At 43.8% G+C, this 19,055-nt stretch overlaps 2 protein-coding genes across 2 annotated transcripts in view; one reads left to right on the top strand and one right to left on the bottom strand.

The window, feature by feature from the left end:
* Positions 1-3,047: 3,047 nt before the first annotated feature.
* The window catches only part of LOC309707684 (outer dynein arm-docking complex subunit 3-like), a 29,708-nt gene continuing 13,700 nt past the window's right edge, over positions 3,048-19,055 (bottom strand). Inside the window, exons 6-13 of the mRNA XM_082535159.1 lie at positions 8,971-9,096; positions 8,698-8,820; positions 8,032-8,181; positions 7,790-7,950; positions 7,482-7,638; positions 6,719-6,871; positions 6,366-6,444; positions 3,048-6,280 (exon numbers count right to left, since the gene is read on the bottom strand). Of these exons, the coding sequence (XP_082391285.1) occupies positions 6,156-6,280; positions 6,366-6,444; positions 6,719-6,871; positions 7,482-7,638; positions 7,790-7,950; positions 8,032-8,181; positions 8,698-8,820; positions 8,971-9,096 (1,074 nt within the window). The 3' untranslated portion in view covers positions 3,048-6,155. The remainder of the gene's footprint in view (positions 6,281-6,365; positions 6,445-6,718; positions 6,872-7,481; positions 7,639-7,789; positions 7,951-8,031; positions 8,182-8,697; positions 8,821-8,970; positions 9,097-19,055) is intronic.
* LOC309707685 (uncharacterized protein) lies at positions 10,824-12,556 on the top strand. The gene is made up of 2 exons (XM_082535160.1): positions 10,824-12,112; positions 12,222-12,556. The coding sequence occupies exon 1, from the start codon at positions 10,984-10,986 to the stop codon at positions 12,016-12,018; it is 1,035 nt and encodes a 344-aa protein (XP_082391286.1). The 5' UTR covers positions 10,824-10,983; the 3' UTR covers positions 12,019-12,112; positions 12,222-12,556.

Raw genomic sequence — 19,055 nt, 5'->3', positions numbered from 1 at the left:
GGGTGCCCCCGGCCTCTCGGCCTGGGGCTCGGTCACTCAGGCACAGCTGGCTGCCGGCAGAGCTCACGGGCGCGTCACTGCAACTCCCCCTGGCTTCTGCTCCGCGGCTGCTGAGTGAGCCCTCATCTGGGACTCTCCTCAGCTCTTTCTGGGACAGTGGCGCGGCTGCCCCTCTGTTGGTCTTCCTTGGTCTCTTGTGTTCTGGGGGCCTCTGGATGTCTGGAGTTTTGATCTCCTCCATACCTGCTTCATGCCCTGGAGGACGGGGCTGTGGCCAATCCCACACCCTCTAGCAGATCATTACATGAAGGAACCTTTAAAAAAAAAAAAACCAAGCGCGTCCATGCTCACAGGTGTACACACGGGTGATCACACCCACAAACTACACCCTTTTTGGCTCCTACCTCAAAGCACACTGTGTTCTGTTGATCTTATGTGCTGCACAATAATGTTTAATATTTAGTATTTACTGTCATGTTCCCATATATCATTGTGATGTTGTTTATTCTATTACTCTTGTTCTCTTCTGCTTGTTTTCTTTTTTCTTTCTCAGCAGGTGATCCAGGTGATTGATGGATGCATTTTTTTTTCTTCTTTTTTTTTTCTGCTCATTCTGTTGGTTTTTGTCTTTTGCCCTTCTCCCCCGTCCCTCTTCTCAGCTGTTTCTCTTTCCCTCTTTCTTTCTCCCCTTCTTTCCCCCAGTCAAGTCTGTCCCGTATTCAGTAAGTGAAAATAAAATGAACAATAAAAGGTGAATCAAATGGACCATTACGGCAAGGCTGGGATGGTCAATTTGGTAAAGTAAATCCGTTGGGCATCTTTCTTTGCCTTTAGACAACAATTCTGATGCAAAAGAGCCAAACGGGACAGGCCAAAAAAAAAAAAAAAAGAAAAAAAGAAAAAAAGAATGTATTTAAAAGTTGTTAATTAAATTGCTAAGCAAATAAGCTACTCAGAAACACCACTGTGATCAAAGATCTGATGTCTCAACAGGACCTGGAAAAACTAGTCCATGCATTCATCTTTAGTAGGCTTGATTACTGTAACAGCATCTTTACAGGTCTGCCTAAAAAATCAGTCAGACAACTACAGCTCATTCAGAACTCTGCTGCTCGAGTCCTCACTAAGACCAAAAAAGTGGACCACATCAGTCCAGCTCTGAGGTCTTTACACTGGATGCCTGTCCGTCAGAAGATAGACTTTAAAGTTCTGATGCTGGCCTATAAAGCTCTAAATGGTTTAGGACCAAAATACATCAGTGACCTCCTGACCCAGTATGAACCTTCCAGATCCCTCAGGTCATCTGGATCCGGTCTTTTATCAGTTCCCAGAGTCAGAACCAGACACGGAGAAGCTGCATTCAGCTTTTATGCTCCTTATATCTGGAACAAACTCCCAGAAAGCCTCAGATCAGCTGAAACACTCAGTTTATTTAAATCCAGGTTGAAGACTCACCTGTTCTCAGCTGCATTTGAATAAAGCACCAAATCCACACTTAAGCTTAAATTTCAAAACTTACATTTAACTACTGATTTTATCGGTTTTGATTTTTATTTTATATACGGTTTTGTTTGTTTGTTTGTTAGTTTGTTAATTAGTTTGTTTGTTTGCTTGTTTTAATCAATTTTAAATCATGCTTTTTATTTGTTCTTGTTTCTAATGTCTCTGTAAAGCACTTTGAATCACCTTTTTGTTGAATTGTGCTATACAAATATATTTGCCTTGCCTTATGTTTTAAGGTAAATTCCATATGATAATATAAAGAAAACAAAGAAAAAAAACAACAGATTTGAAGCCTAGGAGCGAGCGCTTTGGCTACTGTGGGAAGGAAAACCTTTTCAACAGAAAGAAACCTTCAGCCGGACCAAGCTCAGAGAGGGGCGGCCATCTGCCATGACCAGTTGTGGGCAAGAAAAAGCGTTTGACAGAGTTAACTGGAAATTTTTATTTGCAACTTTACACAAATTTGGTTTTGGATCCTCTTTCATTAACTGGTTAAAAATATTATATAATTCCCCAACAGCTTGTGTCAGAACAAATGACCAAACATCCTCCAGCTTCTGTCTCCTGAGGGGCACCAGGCAGGGATGCCCACTCTCCCCTTCACTGTTTGCAATTTTTATTGAACCACTAGCAGCAGCATTTAGACAGAATTCAGTAATTAAGGGCATAAAATGCAAGAATGTAGAATATAAAATCAGCCTTTATCCGGATGACGTGTAACTTTTTCTCCAAATTCACAAACCAATATCTCTGTGATTGAATTGATAAACTCTTTCTCAAGAGTCTAAGATTATTCAATTAACTGGTCAAAATCTACAGCTCTTCCAATTAATTGCTCCTTCCATAATTCTTCATCTACCTGACTGCAATCTGGAAATATAAAATATTTAGGTATCAATATTTTTCCTAAGCTTGCAGATTTAACTACATTAAACCATATCCCACTTTTAAAGACAGTAGGCGGCGATCTGGCTAGATGGAAATGTCTACCCATATCACTCATGGGACGGATTTCCGCTATAAAAATGATGGTCTTACCAAAGATAAACTATTTATTTTCAATGATCCCAAGTAAGTCATCATAAGATTGGTTTAGATCTCTAGACTCGTATATTTCTAAATTCCTTTGGAAAGATAAACCCCTACGTATAAGCTTAAAAACATTACAAAGGACCAAAGATAAAGGAGGACTAGATCTGCCAAACTTTAATCACTACTTTTCATCCAACAGGCTTCAGTTTATCTCTAGATGGTTAAAACATACCTTCTTAGATGAACCTTGGCTAGATGTAGAACAGGCACTGTGTAATAATCTAGAAATTTCGGACCATTTATCAGCTCAAACATCCAACGACATGAATGCTTTAAAAGCATCAACATCAGCTCTTCTCTGACAGCACGGTGGGAGTTTCTAAAAATAACAGAGTCTTCATTAATCCCATGCAAACGTAAACCTATCTTGAACAATTCGGACATCTTACAAAACAATAATATGATCAACTTGCCAGATTGGAGTTATAAAGGAATTAAATACTTGGAACATATATCAGAAGGAACAGACTTTATTTCGTTTGACAGACTAATTACACAATATGGGATCAACAAGAAAAGATTTTTAGAATATCAAAAGATTAAATCCATAGTAAAAAATAAATTTAAGCCCAGTCAAGCTGAATTACAAACACCACCAAGTGTGGTACAATTCTTTACTCTAAAACCCCCAAATTATTGTCTAAAACATACAGAACACTTTCTAAAATAGATGAATCAATATCCCTTCCTATTGCAAAATGGGAAGCGGATTTATGGATCAGCTTAGACCAAAACTTTTGGTATCAGATATGCTTGCAAACCTTTCAATGTATCAGAAATCCCAGTTTGCGATTAATACAATACAAAATATTACATAGAGCCCACTATACAGGTAATAGGATGTTCCAGATGGGCTGTTTTCTAACAACTGCTCACACTGTCAAGCAAATACACCGGACAATTACATCCACGCTCTTTGGTTCTGTCCACCAGTTCAGAGGTTTTGGGGCGAGATATGTGAAGACTTATCAAAGTGTCTGAAATGTAACATTCCAGCCTCCCCTTTAGTGTGCTTGCTGGGCAGCTTGGATGAGGTCACTGCAGAAATAAACACAGCCCACGTTGTTTTTACGGCCCTATGCATTGCCAAGAAAATGGTCCTCATTAACTGGAAAAATAAAAAATAATCTTAATTCTAACCAATATAAAAACCACCTAATAGATCACATTAGTCTTGATACAGCATCTGCCACCACATTTGATCAATCCCTCTGGGCTCCCTCCGGGCGCCCCCCGGAAGGGGGGATTTTTCTTTCTTCCCCCTTTCTCACTATCTCTTCTCCCCTGTGTTTTTCTTTCTCTCCCTCTTTCTTTCATTCTTTCTTTCTCCCTGTCCTATCCCCTAGTCCAGGGGTGTCAAACTCAAATACACAGTGGGCCAAAATTCAAAACTGGAACAAAGTCGTGGGCTAACGTTAATATTTATTGAAATATATTTATTCCTTCAGATATAAGAATGAATCTTTTCTTGCTAATATATATTGTAATATATCTATATCACTAAAGCACTTCTGGATGGATGCAAACTGCATTTCGTTGCCCTGTACCTGTGCATGTGCAATGACAATAAAGTTGAATTCTATTCTATTCTATTCTATTCTTATGGACTCAAATACGTTTTGCTGAAAAACTGAATATGGAACAAGCAAAGCTTAATACTAAACAATATATATATATATTAGCTGTATAATACCAGTAGGCCAGCTCTAAAAGTAATTTGGTATGGCGGGCCAAATGTAATTAGTCTGCGGGCCAAATTTGGCCCGCGGGCCAGAGTTTGACACCTATGCACTAGTCTATCCCGTCTGTAACAACCAAAAATAAAATAAAATAAATACATAATAATAATAAAGGTCAATCAAATGGACCAATATGGCAAGGCCATGATGATCCACTTGGTGAAGTAAACTGTAAACTGTTTGGCATCTTTCTTGGCCTTCAGACAACAATTCTGATGGCTGAAGATCCAAACGGGACACACAAAAAAAAAGAAATCCTCTGCCAAAACCTCTGCACAGGCACACAACACCATATAGCATGCATGTAGTGCTCAACAAAATTGCCTGTACAGTGGATGCATATATTTGAGTCTGCAAGACCTATTTAGAGCACCCTCTTTCCTGTATAGTGTATTCTGTGGAGACAGGCAGAGAGTGAAATATGAGTAAAACAACCAAAAATGATGTGGAGTAAAGTGTTGACAGCTGACTGTTGCCGAGGGCGACCGTGGCTCAGGGGGTTGGGAAGCGTATCTGTAACCGGAAGGTTGCCGGTTCGATCCCCGGGCTCTCTGTCCTGGTCGTTGTGTCCTTGGGCAAGACACTTCACCCTACTGGTGTTGGCCAGAGGGGCCGATGGCGCGATATGGCAGCCTCGCTTCTGTCAGTCTGCCCCAGGGCAGCTGTGGCTACAACTGTAGCTGCCTCCACCAGTGTTTGAATGTGAGAGTGAATGAATAGTGGCATTGTAAAGCGCTTTGGGTGCCTTGAAAAGCGCTATATAAATCCAATCCATTATTATTATTATTAAATGAAACCTACTTACACAACAAGTACAGACATAAGGTATCAATTCATGACAGTCATGTAAGACTGTTAAAACTTAAATCTTCATTTGTTGTTTACTACATATCCTTATAGCAGCAGCTAAGAGGAGAAACTTGATAGCAATGGTGTCTTGGTCCGGGTGAGTACGGGGTTTTTCCACTCCGCTGGGCTCCACCTTCAGGCAGAGACTCCAATCAGCTTCCACACCTGGTTCCAATCAAGTCACCAGCATATAAGACCAGCATTCACAACAGACCTCTGCCAGATCTTCTGCTAACTCATGTTAGTGCTAGGCTGCCAAGCCCTTAACTACTGCTTTTCTCCTCACCGTGTTTTCTTTGTCATAAGACCCACCTGGCAGTCGCGTTTTCCAACCTAAACTACTCACATCTCTGCCTGGACGCTGGTTCTGTCATCTGGTTGCTTCCTTTCCATCATCGGACAACACCTGCCTGCCTCCCTGCCAAGCCCCTCACTCCAAGCATATTCTGGATCCTCTCTGGACACTCCTCACCCGGAACCCCTTGGACACCTCCTCCTCGCATGACACTTTAACCTGCAACGTGTAAGCCCTAACCACCATAGTCTAATTGTTCAGCTGTGATTCCCTAGATTGCCACTGACTACTTGTCTCCTCTTATTATAGTGACTGCGTACCTCCATCCAAGCCGCTGCCCCTTTTTTCCATTCCCAGGATCCATCCGTGAAATCTAGCACCTAGTCATAGCACTCAGAGTTTCATGTTCACAGTTTGGCCTCACAGTTCACAGTTCATAGCATTCTCCGTTCATAGCATTCATAGTTTCCTGCTTTGTAAGTTCACTAGGCACTGTAAATAAAGCACTGTGTTCACGCCCGTTTTGCCTCCCTCTGTGTCTGCATTTGAGTCCACACCCACAGCCTGGCCCTCTCGGCCCTAACAAATGGCAAATCACAGTCTGTTCACTCGGCTTAAAATCATCCCGTTTTACACATCACTGCTTTATTGTGGGAGAGTTTGGAGATGCCGTCGGATTAAAACTTGCCCTTCCTCTTTTTCTGGGCCTTTCTTTTTGAGTTGGAGTCGACGATTAGCTGAGATTGACGCTTCAGTGCCTCACGAGAGATGACGTGAGCCCAGTCCTTGTCACTCTTGTCCTCTGGAACACAATTAAGTAATCAGCAATTTCAATGTAATTTAGTCTTTAGTCGTAGCTGGTAGTGTGTAGAAGAACACCAAATTACCATCACTGTAGGGATCTTCTGCTTGATCCTCAGGTGGCTTGACTTGGGTGCTGTGTTTCCCCTCAATCCTGACGTAGAACTCATAGCAGAAAAAACAGGAAGGGTTAGGCTTAGTGTTAATCAGTGTCATTGGCAGACTGTGTGTTTGTATGCTCTGTGTTATATTCTCAAACAGAGAAGGTGTTGCTGAGTGTTAATGATCATCTACACACATGTTTTACTGCCTTTCTCTTAATGGGGAGCCCATGGACAAACTTAAACAAAAGCCTTGACTGAATTTCCAAATGTCAAACATGTTGTTTCAGACTCAGATGATCCATTTCAAGTTTTGAGTTTGTAGGCTTTTGTCTTACCTCCTTTTCTTCCATCTCCTTCATTATAGCTGCCACATCCATCCCCTCAAGCTCTTTCTGCAGGGACTCCAATTTCTGCTCACACTGGGCCATCAGCTTCAGCACCACAAAGTCCTCTGAGTCTGGATGCATGTTGGGAACTGTGTGCTCATCCTGGGAGATGATGCGTGAAAAAAGGAACAAAAGCACATGAAGACTGTGGAGCTCCAGCAGGGCAGTTCTCTCTCTGGGGGGCATTTCCTTTGAAGGTAACACTCTTAAAAAACGTACCTTGAGATGGAGGTTTACCTTGATTACACACGCATTATATAGGGAGCAGGTAATGATGATACAAACTGATTTGTAAATAAGGGGACATGAATGACTTGAGCTTAGTATTTAATAATATACTACGGTATACTTCGAACTAACTCGGCAGCTCACTCTCCTGACAACACATCCTTTAAAGATATTTCAACATGAGAGACAGGCTAATGTGAAAGGTAAAAGTGAGGTCACAGGTCAAATGCAAACTATAATGTGATATCCCTATATATCATTGTTGTCAATACAATCAGTGGCCATAGCATTAGTATCACTTTATCTCTTGACCTTCAAGGACAGGTCAGATGTGACATTTTACCTTCTCTATATGGTGACAACACACAGCACACCTGTAAGAATCCGTTTCTATGTTCAATCAATGTTGCCCCAGTAAATGGAGAAGTTTACGTTGAAGACCTCATCAACATCAGGAATCCTAATAGACTATGGTTGTTTGTACCAGTGAGATGTGCTGAAGATGGTCTGCCAGGTGCTCAACTCCGTGACGGACGGGACCGAGGGTTTTCACAAGCCGATCCAGTCGCTCTTCGGCTTCATCGCACCTCTGCTGCTCAGCCTGCAGCTGCTGCTCACGCTCCTGCAGCATCTGCTGGTGGCTAGAAAAAGCACACAGAAAGAGCAGAGGCTTCAGAATAAGAATTAGACACTCGTGTGATCCTCTGAGTCCCATTCACACCAACAGAGAGTCCATGTGATTCACAAACACTGTGACAGCTGCTGCATGACAGAGTTAAATATGTGTCTGACCTGGAGAGTTTAGCCTCCCCAGAATATTTAATCTCTTCAGACTGTTGCTCCAGAAGCTCCTTCTGCTCCTTCAGCTGCAGCAGGACCTCCTCGTTCTCCTCCCGCCGCCTCTCCAGATGTCGACGTGTCTCCTTCTGAGAAGTAAAGTGCTCCTCTAATTCCTACAAACACAAAATGCATGAAAGGAAAACGCATATCAGGAAGCACGCTGTGTGTAGCAGAATGAGCGGAAACCTTTGCACCTGTATATCGGTGATCCCTGTGGCCTCTTTGATGCGTCTGAAGGCCTCCTCAGCAGTCGAAATGTCTTTCTCCTCTTCAGCCAGCATCCTGGTGGTGCTGTGCTGGACCTCACTGCTTAGTTCATCCAGCTGCACAGCTGCTCGCTGTACCTGCACGATGCAACAGCAACCACTGCACATGTCAGGGACCTGGTTTCACTTTACTCCTCCACTTGGGGCAGGAACTCGTCCCTGACCCAGAGCGGGCATTCCACGTTTTTCCGTTCAGCACTGTAGCAATCACAATTATTACCAAGAAAAATGCCCGACACATTTATTTTCCCAAGTGGATCATTACGGCTTTGCCATGCTGGTCCACTTGATTGATCTTTGTTATTTGTTTATTTTTATTACTTTTTTTACTCTTAAGTTATTACAATCGGTACAGACATGACTGGGGGACAGGAAAGACAAAGATGTGGACAAGAGAAGTCTGTCTTTGCCCTCACCTCACATCGTTCTACCATTGGAGAGACTGATGATGTCACCAAACATCTGTGTCACTAACATCAATGTGATTGGCCTGCTGTGCTGGAGTGAGCAGGAAGGTACTTCTTTATATCTTTGCTCTTTTATTTGTTACTCAACATTCATCTACAAAAACTGAGTACATTAAATGTCTCTCACCCTTCTCTCAACTTTTGCAGCCTGGGCCTTGTGCTCATCAACCTTTTTCCTGTAGCTTGCTATCACTTGGTCCCTCTCCTTACACTCCTTGTGAAGCAGCTCCTCCTGCTGCTGCAACTCAGCCTGCGAAGCAGAAGAAGATGTAGGCTGATGGTGGCGAGTTGTGAGATACAGTGACTCCTTCATTTATGACTCTGGCAAATCAGCTGGATAATGTGAGCGATGCTGAGTGTTTCTTAATCTGAAGTCACAGCAAAGGAAATTACAGGTCACCTTAGCAGCTTCTTTGGAGAGCTGGCTGTCAGTATTCACGACCTGCAGACTGCGAAGCTCCTCTCTGTGCTTCAGGATTTCTGCTTGCAGAGTGTCGAGCTGGCTCTGATACGCCAGACTCTCATCCTGAAGGTGGTAAAGTGAGAGAAATGCAGGCAGAAGCACAAATAATGCAAAGCGATCAACAAATTAACATCACATCAATGCATATGTTGCGCTCTAAAAGTACTTATAAAACTTAAATTTTTCTGAATTGTGGGGAAAATCTTTAAAGACCATTCTTATTTAATTGTGTTTTGTTTTTGGACACATTTCTAGTTAATTTTTGTAGTTTACTGGCTCCAGGAGGTCAGAGTTCAGATGTGTGATGTCATCAGTAAGCGCAGAAAAAAAAAAAACAGTGTCTGAGACGTGAGGGAGCGATGTTTTGCTGATGATACGCTATTCTGCCTGTAAACTCCAAACCTGAACTGAGGAGAATAAAGTTGCAAGAAAAAGGAGAACGGAGTCATGTCTCTCTGAGGGTGCAACATAATCTTGGTGTTTCCGCCCGGTTTGGAGTTTATACCGCAAAGAAGGACGAGCTACATGTGACTAGCCTCGCTCACTACCCCCCCACCTGAACTCATACGGCAGTGCCATCCCTCCAAGAAAAGGCAGTGAAGGTAAAAGTCATGTCTAAAGTACAGCAGATGTCTCCTGATTGGGAGCAACTTCTTGAGGAGACAGAGGAAAAGTTACTTACACTGCTAGCACCGGATTTGAATGAGATTTGTGCTGCCCTCAGTTTAGCCGTGGATGAAAGTGAAAAAGACTTACCTCGTAAACTGAGGCGGCGTATTCTCCAGTACTTAGAGGGAGAGGATGTTACTGCACGAGAAGATGAAGGAATGTCTCTGTTGTTGGAATTAGATGACAAAATTTATGAAGTGAAGCAAAAGAGATGCGAAAGTAATGCCCCGTTGCCTCAACAAGTGGTACAAGAGCACCACCCTGTGGCTGAAAATGTGATAGCACCCAGTAATTCAGACGAGCAGAGAGAAAATGTTTCTCATCTGAATGCTACACGAGTCACCCCTGTCGCCACTCAAAGTGTCCCTTTTGTACACCCACTGTACCGACGGGATCTGAAAATAATGGGACAAATTGGAGAACCAAACCAAAAGGACAAATTAACATGCACTAGCTTGGAAAGACAAATCCAGAGGGCATTGAAGAGGGGATATGATGAAGGAGCCAAAAGAAACTCCAATCCAGTTTTTGATGCGAGCAATGGATTTGAGACAACAACTTGTTCTTGCTTCAGAGAGAGTTAAGTCTGGTTTAAAGTACAGTTCGGAGCTCATCCAAAATCAGTTTCTCCAGACAGTACTCACTGGCCTCCATGATGACACCATCCGAGCTGATGTGAAGCTATACCTGCAAAATCCTAAAATCACAGATGAGGTTCTTCTGGAAAAAATGACTGCGGCATACAGTCTGGAAATGGAAAGAAAGAATAAGCTGTCAGCTGCATCAAGAGCAAAGATGATCAAAGTTGCAGCAGTAAGTGGGGAAGATCAAGAGGTGGAAAAAGAAAGCAGTATGCACACATCAGACAGTAAGAACAAGCAAGGTGGAGCGGTCAAACGAGACACATTAATGGATAAAGTTGATCAAAGCAACAAGGCTATATGTGAGGCTCTGCAGAACCTCACCACTCACATTGCCAGCCTCCAGCAGACCGTTAAGCCTCAGCACATGAGAATGGTCGAACCACCTGACCGGAAATACCAGTCACAGCCTAGGAGCACAAACGTTAGACAGTGCCAGCAGTGTCAATCATCTAATACAGGAAACAAATGTGACCACTGTTACAAATGTGGCAGTACGGAACACTGGGCAGCAGGTTGTCGTAGGAAAAAGTGCTCAGCTAATTCAAGTAAGATCGAAATCATACTTAACCCTGAAGGGGAGAAGCACCAAACCGACCCATTCAGCCTCAAAGCACCCCTCACTGGTAAACAACAACAAATGGCGAAGCTGGTAGGCAAAAGATGCCAGGTCCGTGGCTTCTTAGGAGGTGTGGACACCACAATATTGTGGGACACCGGCTCACAAGTATCGATAGTGGGGACGAACTGGAGAAAGAAACACCTGCCTGATGCTGAAATGAGGTCAGTGGAAGAGCTGCTCGAAGAGGGAGCTTTAGAGCTCTCAGCTGCTAATGGGACCAGTATTCCATATGAAGGATGGATAGAGACTGAGTTCAGCCTGTCCAAAAATGCTGTTGCTGGGATGAGCAACAGGCCCGTCCAAGTTCCAATCCTAGTCGCCAGCGGTGACATTGAATGCCCCATCATCGGCTTTAATGTGATAGAAGAATTAGCTTTGAGAAATGACACCAGCAAAGACTGTATCCCCCCAGGGCATATGCTGGACAGATTGTGCTCAGCATTCGAGGTGGGGCGCAAAACTGCAAGAGCTGTCCTGTCTGTCCTAAAGAAACAAACGCCTGACAGCCATCCCCACATAGCCCGAGTAGGAAGGCGACCTGTGACCATCCCGAAGCGTAACATGATGACAGTGCAATGTGGTTGGCTAAATAAGAGTGTGTTGAGTGGGTCACATGCAGTGTTGGAGCCGAACTGTGAGACACCATGGCCAGCAGGCCTAGTTGTTGCAGTGACTGTGGAAAACATGACTGACCATGATATCACCCTCTGTAGTCGCACTACACTGGGGTGGCTGCACAATGTTGATGCTATCTACATGCCACATGTAAAATGTATGGAGGGTGAGCTTTCTAAGACATCAGACGGAAGTACTTCCTTACCCACAGTGCAGTCCAGTCAGACAACAAAAACTGAGCCCTGGGACCCACCAGTGGATTTGAGCCATCTGACAAGTGACCAACAGCAGCAGGTAAAACAGATGCTGAGGGAGGAATGCAATGTTTTTGCAAAAGATGACTGGGACACGGGATGCATTAAAGATCTAGAGCTGGAGATACAGCTAAAAGACAAAGTGCCTGTGCAAAAGACATATACCGTATTTTCACGACCATAAGACGCACTGTACTAAAAGGCGCAGTCTCAGTTATGTGTGCCATTACTGTATTTAACACACACATAAGGCGCACTGGATTATAGGGCGCATACAAGTACCGTATGCGTATTTAAAAATAAAGCGGGAGCAAACCCGAGTTCGGTACCTTACTCACATTTCTATTACCGGTAATCGTCATCATCAACAACACACAAGCATACAAGTGTGCGTATTTAAAAATAAAGCAGGAGCAAAACAAAGTTTGGTACTCACATTTTTATCATCAATCAAACCCATGGAAGTCCTCATCCTCTGTGTCTGAATTGAACAGCTGCGCTAAATCTCCATCAAACATGCCAAGTTCACTTTCTTCACTGTCAGAGTCACTTTCCGTGCCGTGCGGCTCCTCGGAAATGATGCCGGCTTTTGCGAAAGCTCGAACAACAGTGCCAGCAGACATGTTAGCCCAAGCATCTACAATCCATTGGCAAATTGTGGCGTAACTCGCCCGGCGCTGCCTTCCACTCTTGGTGAAACTGTGGTCTCCACCGGTCATCCATCGCTCCCACGCCGCTCGCAGCCTTACTTTGAACAGGCGGTTCACACCGATGTCCAGCGGTTGGAGTTCCTTTGTCAGGCCTCCCGGAATGACAGCAAGCTCACAGTTCATTTGTTTCACTAGTTTTTTCACATCAGCTGTGAGATGGGCACGCATAGAGTCACAGATTAAGAGCGATGGTGATGCGTGGAAAAAACCACCTGGTCTCCTTACATACACCTCCCTCAGCCACTCTTTCATCATTTCCTCATCCATCCAGCCCTTTTCATTTGCCTTAATGATGATTCCTGCTGGAAACTTCTCTTTAGGCAAAGTCTTTTGCTTAAAAATCACCATAGGCGGCAGTTTCTGTCCATTAGCATGGCAGCCAAGCACAACAGTAAAAGAAGACTTTTCATACCCCGTTGTGCGTATCGGTACCGTGCTGGTCCCCTTCTTCTCCACAGTGTGACTCACCGGGATGTCAAAAGTGAGCGGGACCTCGTCCATGTTTGTGATGTGGCTGGGCTGGATGTTTTTGTCGCCGATGTGTTTGCTGCAGTAGGAGCGGAAGATGGCCAGCTTTTCCTTATAATCCGCTGGAAGTTGCTGCGCTACCGTAGTCCTGGTCCGGATGGAAAAATGGCACCGTTTCATAAAATGAAAGCACCAAGACGGACCTCCTTGGAAATGTTCAATGTTCATCTCTTCAGCTAGTGAAACTGCTTTTAGCCGAATGGTGACCGTCGAAACGCTTCTCCCGCTCCTTCTTTGCTCGATGATCCACCGCTCGAGTCTCGGGCCACCTCGCCTTATGTCCGCGGAAACTCAGCTGCGTTTTCTTGACCTGCCGGAGCTTGTTTTCTAGCTTCCTCCATTTGCGAACCATCGATTCATTAATCTTAAATTCTCTCACCGCTGCTCGATTTCCATGTTCCTCCGCATAGCTGATGGCCTTCAGTTTAAACTGTGCTTCATAAGCGTGTCTCTTTGCCATTTTCAGGGTTGTTAAAACAACGATGTTCCACATAATGCACATACCTGTCCTTTTAGACAGGTATGTGCGATTGTCCGGTATATACGATCAACGCCCACACTTCACCCTTTAGCGTTCTCATGGTGTTCTCTACTACTTTACTTCTCTACTACTTTTGTGATTATCTGTTTCATGCGCCTCATTTTACTGTGTACAGTGACAATAACCCGCTGACATACGTCATGAAGTCAGCGAAACTTAATGCAGCTGGACACCGCTGGGTGGCGGAGTTGGCAGATTATCGGTTCACTCTTAAGTACAGGCCAGGGGCAGCGAATCGAGATGCAGATTTCTTATCAAGAAGAGGAAAGCCCATTGAAGACATCATGCACGAATGCACAGAGGAATGTCAGCAAGATGACATTGAATGTATTGGGAAAGCCCTAGAGAGAGAGAAAACAGGAGAAATGAACTGGATCTCAGCTGTCACCTGTAATGTCAACGCGCTGCCAGAGGGATGCATCGTCTCAGAACCAATTCAGCCGTTTGCAGTTGACAACATCAGAGACACCCAGGATGCAGACATAGCCATCCCTGAAAAGAACACACACCTACCTGAAGCATAAAGAAAAGATGGCGGAGAGTGAGGCAGTTAGGTACCTTCTTCGGCAGTGGCCCCATTTGCAGATTGATGGAGATGGCATTCTGAGGCGTGAGACCACCAGGAGAAAACAGTTTGTTGTTCCTGATTCATTAAAGCCCATGGTCTATAAACATCTACATGAGGAGATGGGACATTTAGGAGCAGACAGGATGGTTGCTCTCGCCAGGCAGCGCTTCTTCTGGCCTAAAATGAGGCAGGAAATGGAGCACTATGTCACTCAGGTGTGTCGCTGTATAAAGAAGAAGAAGCCTAACAGAATAACCAGAACACCAATTCAGAGCATTGAAACCTCTGCGCCGTTTGAGATGATATCCATTGACTATCTGCATTTGGACAAGTGCACAGGAGGTGAAGAATACATACTCGTAGTTGTGGATCATTTCACCAAATATGCCCAGGCATATGCGACAAGGGACAAGTCTGGGAAGACTGCGGCAAGAAAGCTCTTTGATGACTTTATCATGCGCTTTGGTTTCCCATCCAAAATACACCGTGACCAGGGGAAAGAATTTGAGAACAATCTTTTCCGCAAGCTTCAAGGCTACTGCGTATCAACCATTCTCGTACCTCCCCGTACCACCCACAGACCAATCCTGCAGAGCGCTTCAATAGGACCCTCCTAGGTATGCTCCGGGCACTTGATGAATCTCAGAAGTCAAGATGGAAAGACCATTTGAACAAAGTAGTTCATGCCTACAACCCGACTGTGCACGAAGCAACAGGATTTTCTCCATTCTTCCTTCTCTTTGGCGTGAACCAACCTTGCCTATCGACCTGCTCTTCCCAAAAAGAGAAGAAGAGAAGAGTCAGTCACGCAGTGGCTATGCAGAGAAATGGAGAGGAGTTATGCAAGAGGCCTATGCAATTGCAAGGCAGAACATGAGAAAGAGTGCAAGAAGGGGACAGAAAAACTACAATAAACGTGCATGGAGCTCTGTGCTTCAGCCAGGTGACCATGTCTTGGTGAGAAATCTCACACCCAGAGGAGGTCCTGGGAAACTGCGCAGCTATTGGGAGGATATGATTCATGTCATCACCGAGAGGAAAGGTCCTGATAGTCCAGTGTATGTGGTTGAGCCATTGCAGGGGACAGGAAGAAGACGAGTGTTACACCGTAACCTACTGTTGCCGTGTCCTTACCTGGTTGACGAGTCTGTGGTGTGTGAAAGCAGCCTGAAAGAGAAAAGCCGTGGAAACAAACAGAGACAGTCAGCAAGAAGACATCATCAGACCAAGCCCGATACTGACCAAACAGACACAGGCAGTTCTAGTGAAGATGACTGTCACATGTGGACAGCACTCAGATATGCTGATCCACCCCTCGACCCAGAAACAGAGGATTTCTGCCCCCAGAGTGACGCACTCGGAGAGAAGTCTGAGCCTGCTTTCAGAGCACAGGGGCATCCTGAAGAGGAACAGGTGGAGGAGAGACGCAGTTTGGAGGAGGAGGTTGAAGCTCCAGCTGTTGGACCCGAGGGTGAGCAGAGCGATGCTGAGACATGGAGGCACAAGCCAAAGAGAATGAGACAGCCCCGGCGTGTCTACACATATGAAAAACTAGGCTAGCCAACAGTCCAGCAATGGAGCACATGCCCTGTCAGTGTGAACAGCCCTTCAAGTGCCATCCATCATTCCTCTGTCCCACCATCATTCATGTATCCTTTACAGTATCAATAGATATAACAGAAAAACACAGTCAACTTCACAAGAGAGTTTAATCTAAGCGTAACATTACAGTTGCAGTTCATGTTGATGTAGTATTGACACATGTTACAGTTAAAAGAGAAACAGGTACTCTGAGCATTATTACTATAATAAATAGAGGGAAGGTTTATCATTCTAGCGTCAAAGAGTTAAGACAGTAGTGAGTACAATATGGGTTTACTGAACTCATGGTTTTGAAGTGTGTAATCACATGATGTTGGGGTGTAAATGGTATTTTCCTTGTCCCACTGCGAAGATTTGGCAGGCCCACCAATACTTCGAGGGATAACCCACCCTTCAGTACAAAAGGACTATGAACATTTAGTTTTGTATCGTGACCATGAGAGACTTGTCCTGAGATACCAAGAGATGGTATAGCCTCTCACCCAGTAACGTGTAATATGTGTGGAAATACTTGTTTGCTCACTCATCTTTGGTTAAATGTTCTATTTTTGGTAAATTGTCAAAGATTAGAAAGAAAATGTGTGGCAACATTTTTCTTTTGTGGGGGAGGGTGTTGCGCTCTAAAAGTACTTATAAAACTTCAATTTTTCTGAATTGTGGGGAAAATCTTTAAAGACTATTCTTATTTAATTGCGTTTTGTTTTTGGACACATTTCTAGTTAATTTTTGTAGTTTACTGGCTCCAGGAGGTCAGAGTTCAGATGTGTGATGTCATCAGTAAGTGCAGAAAAAAAAACAGTGTCTGAGACGTGAGGGAGTGATGTTTTGCTGATGATACGCTATTCTGCCTGTAAACTCCAAACCTGAACTGAGGAGAATAAAGTTGCAAGAAAAAGGAGAACGGAGTCATGTCTCTCTGAGGGTGCAACACATAAAATATACAATATTCTGATTTCACTAATACAACATTTATAAAAAATAAACTTTTAATTATACTACCCTCAGACTTCCTATAATCAGACCCCATCTGGTCTTTAAGTGATGATGTGATGAATCCTTCCGGGTCCAAACTATGCGTTATTAAGGCTGTTGTGTTTTTAACATGTTTTGTATCTCTATCCCATAAAAACAGTCGGTGATCACTGTCGGCCTCTCTCGGTTTTTATTACCGTTGTTCATTTTGTGTGTGAATGGGTGGATGACTGGATATGTAAAGCGCTTTGGGGTCCTTAGGGACTAGTAAAAGCGCTATATAAATACAGGCCATTTACCATTTTAAAGCACAGTTATCAAAACCTTACGGTGTAACTACAGCCCAGCCCATGCAGCAGTATATTAATGACTAACCTCGTATTGTGGATGGATTATCTCAGTTGTTCTCCTGACTGAAGTTTGGTCCGTTTACAGCATCCTGCCATGCGACTGCATTTGTCTCTAACCATCAAGAACCTTCACATTAACGTTTATCGAGTGGAAAAAAGTTAGCGTTCATCCTCCAGCTTCACTGTGTTTATGTTATGCAAACATAGCTGTGTAGCTAGCGATTACGTAGCACATCATTATATACCAGCTAGCCCAACTTCAGTAACCTTACAAACGTCACTGCTGTTTAGTTTCCTGTCTTCATTTATGTTGGAAGTGATAGCAGTGTTAACTTGTTATTTTCTGTTATATCGCGAGAGTACTATTGCCCGCGGTGAGTTGTTACAGAGATTGAAAATGTGACGTCATTCAGGGGTAAAACCGCAAAGAATTCTGGGAACTCGTGGCAAGAGGTACTAGCGCACGCAGGCTTTCAATTGAAATCAGTTACACAGCGATAAAAAGAAACAAAAAATGGCAAGAAGCTGTTTTATTATTAACTGCACAAGCCGGGTGAGCGACAGCCGCGTGAAGCCGACGGGTAAAGCGAATGGTTTTTATTGGATTCCGGCGTGGAAGAGAAATTGTCCAAGCCATGTTTCCAAAGTCAAGTCAAGTCAAGTTTATTTATAAAGCACATTTAAAAACAACCAAGGCTGACCAAAGTGCTGTACAATAAAATACAAATATAAAATACAATAAAACGCAAGTACATAAAACACCTCACTGATAAAAAAAATAAGTTAAAAAAGTAAGTTAAACCTTGCTAAAAGCCAATGAGAAGAGGTGAGTTTTAAGAGCAGTTTTAAAAGTTCCTAGGCTTGTGGAGAATCTGATGTGAGGAGGTAAACTGTTCCACAGTCTGGGTGCAGCCACAGCAAAAGCCCTCTCTCCCCTAGTCTTTAGTCTGTACCTGGGAACATCTAAAAGCATCAGGTCTGCTGACCTCAAAGATCTCCTGGGGCGGTAAATGCTAAGAAGCTCTGCCAGGTAAGGAGGTGCAGTACCGTTAAGAACCTTAAAAACCAGCAGTAAAATTTTAAAATCAATCCTAAAAGCAACTGGGAGCCAGTGGAGAGAGCAGAGGACCGGAGCTATGTGGTCTCTCTTTTTGGAACCGGTCAGCATGCAAGCAGTAGCGTTCTGCACCAGTTGGAGGCGATGCAGACAGGAACGATCTAAACCAGCATAAAGGAAGTTACAGTAGTCCAGCCGTGATGTAATAAAAGCATGGACCACCCTTTCTAGATCGTTCCTGCACAGGTAGGACTTGACTTTAGCTAAAATCTGTAGATTGATAAAAAGATCCCTTGACTACGGAGCTGATTTGTTTATCAAATTTAAAAGCACTGTCAAAAGTAACACCGAGGCTCTTAATGGAGGAAGTACATTTGGAAGTTAGGGGTCCCTAAGTCAAGAAGAGGTGATGGATGGCCTGGATTGCCGCTATCCGAAGACCTAATATAACGTTCGAAAACACTCCACCTCACATGTTAGTCTGCTCCAAGCATTTCCACAAAGGTAAGTGTTTTGTAGTAGTTAATACGTCTTATATGGCGCTGAACAGAAATCATCGCGCTATGCTCCTTTGTTTATTGTGGCTGTGTGTAATGTTTGCTGTGTTTTGTAGGCAAACCAGCCTACAAAATGCTGGAATGCGATCCAGACTGGGCACCCTCTCTCAAACAGTGAGATTTGATCAGTTAAGACAGAGATCGAAATCAAAACAGCCACGAAAAGGCCCGCGTTCCTGTGGGGCAGAGACAGCTCATCCAGGCGAAATCCATGCAGGTAACATTGTTAATGTACATAAATAAATTCCACTTTTTCCACATTAAGTACTGTGTCTTGTTTTTGCACATAAAATGAACTTGTCTTTGTCTGTATGCATGTGTATCTTTCAGCACCAG

Source organism: Aulonocara stuartgranti (assembly GCF_965226115.1).
Source record: "Aulonocara stuartgranti genome assembly, chromosome: 6".
NCBI classification, from domain to species: Eukaryota; Metazoa; Chordata; class Actinopteri; order Cichliformes; family Cichlidae; genus Aulonocara; species Aulonocara stuartgranti.
The sequence above is the reverse complement of the archived record's forward strand: the minus strand, read 5'-3'. Positions and strand labels throughout refer to the sequence as shown.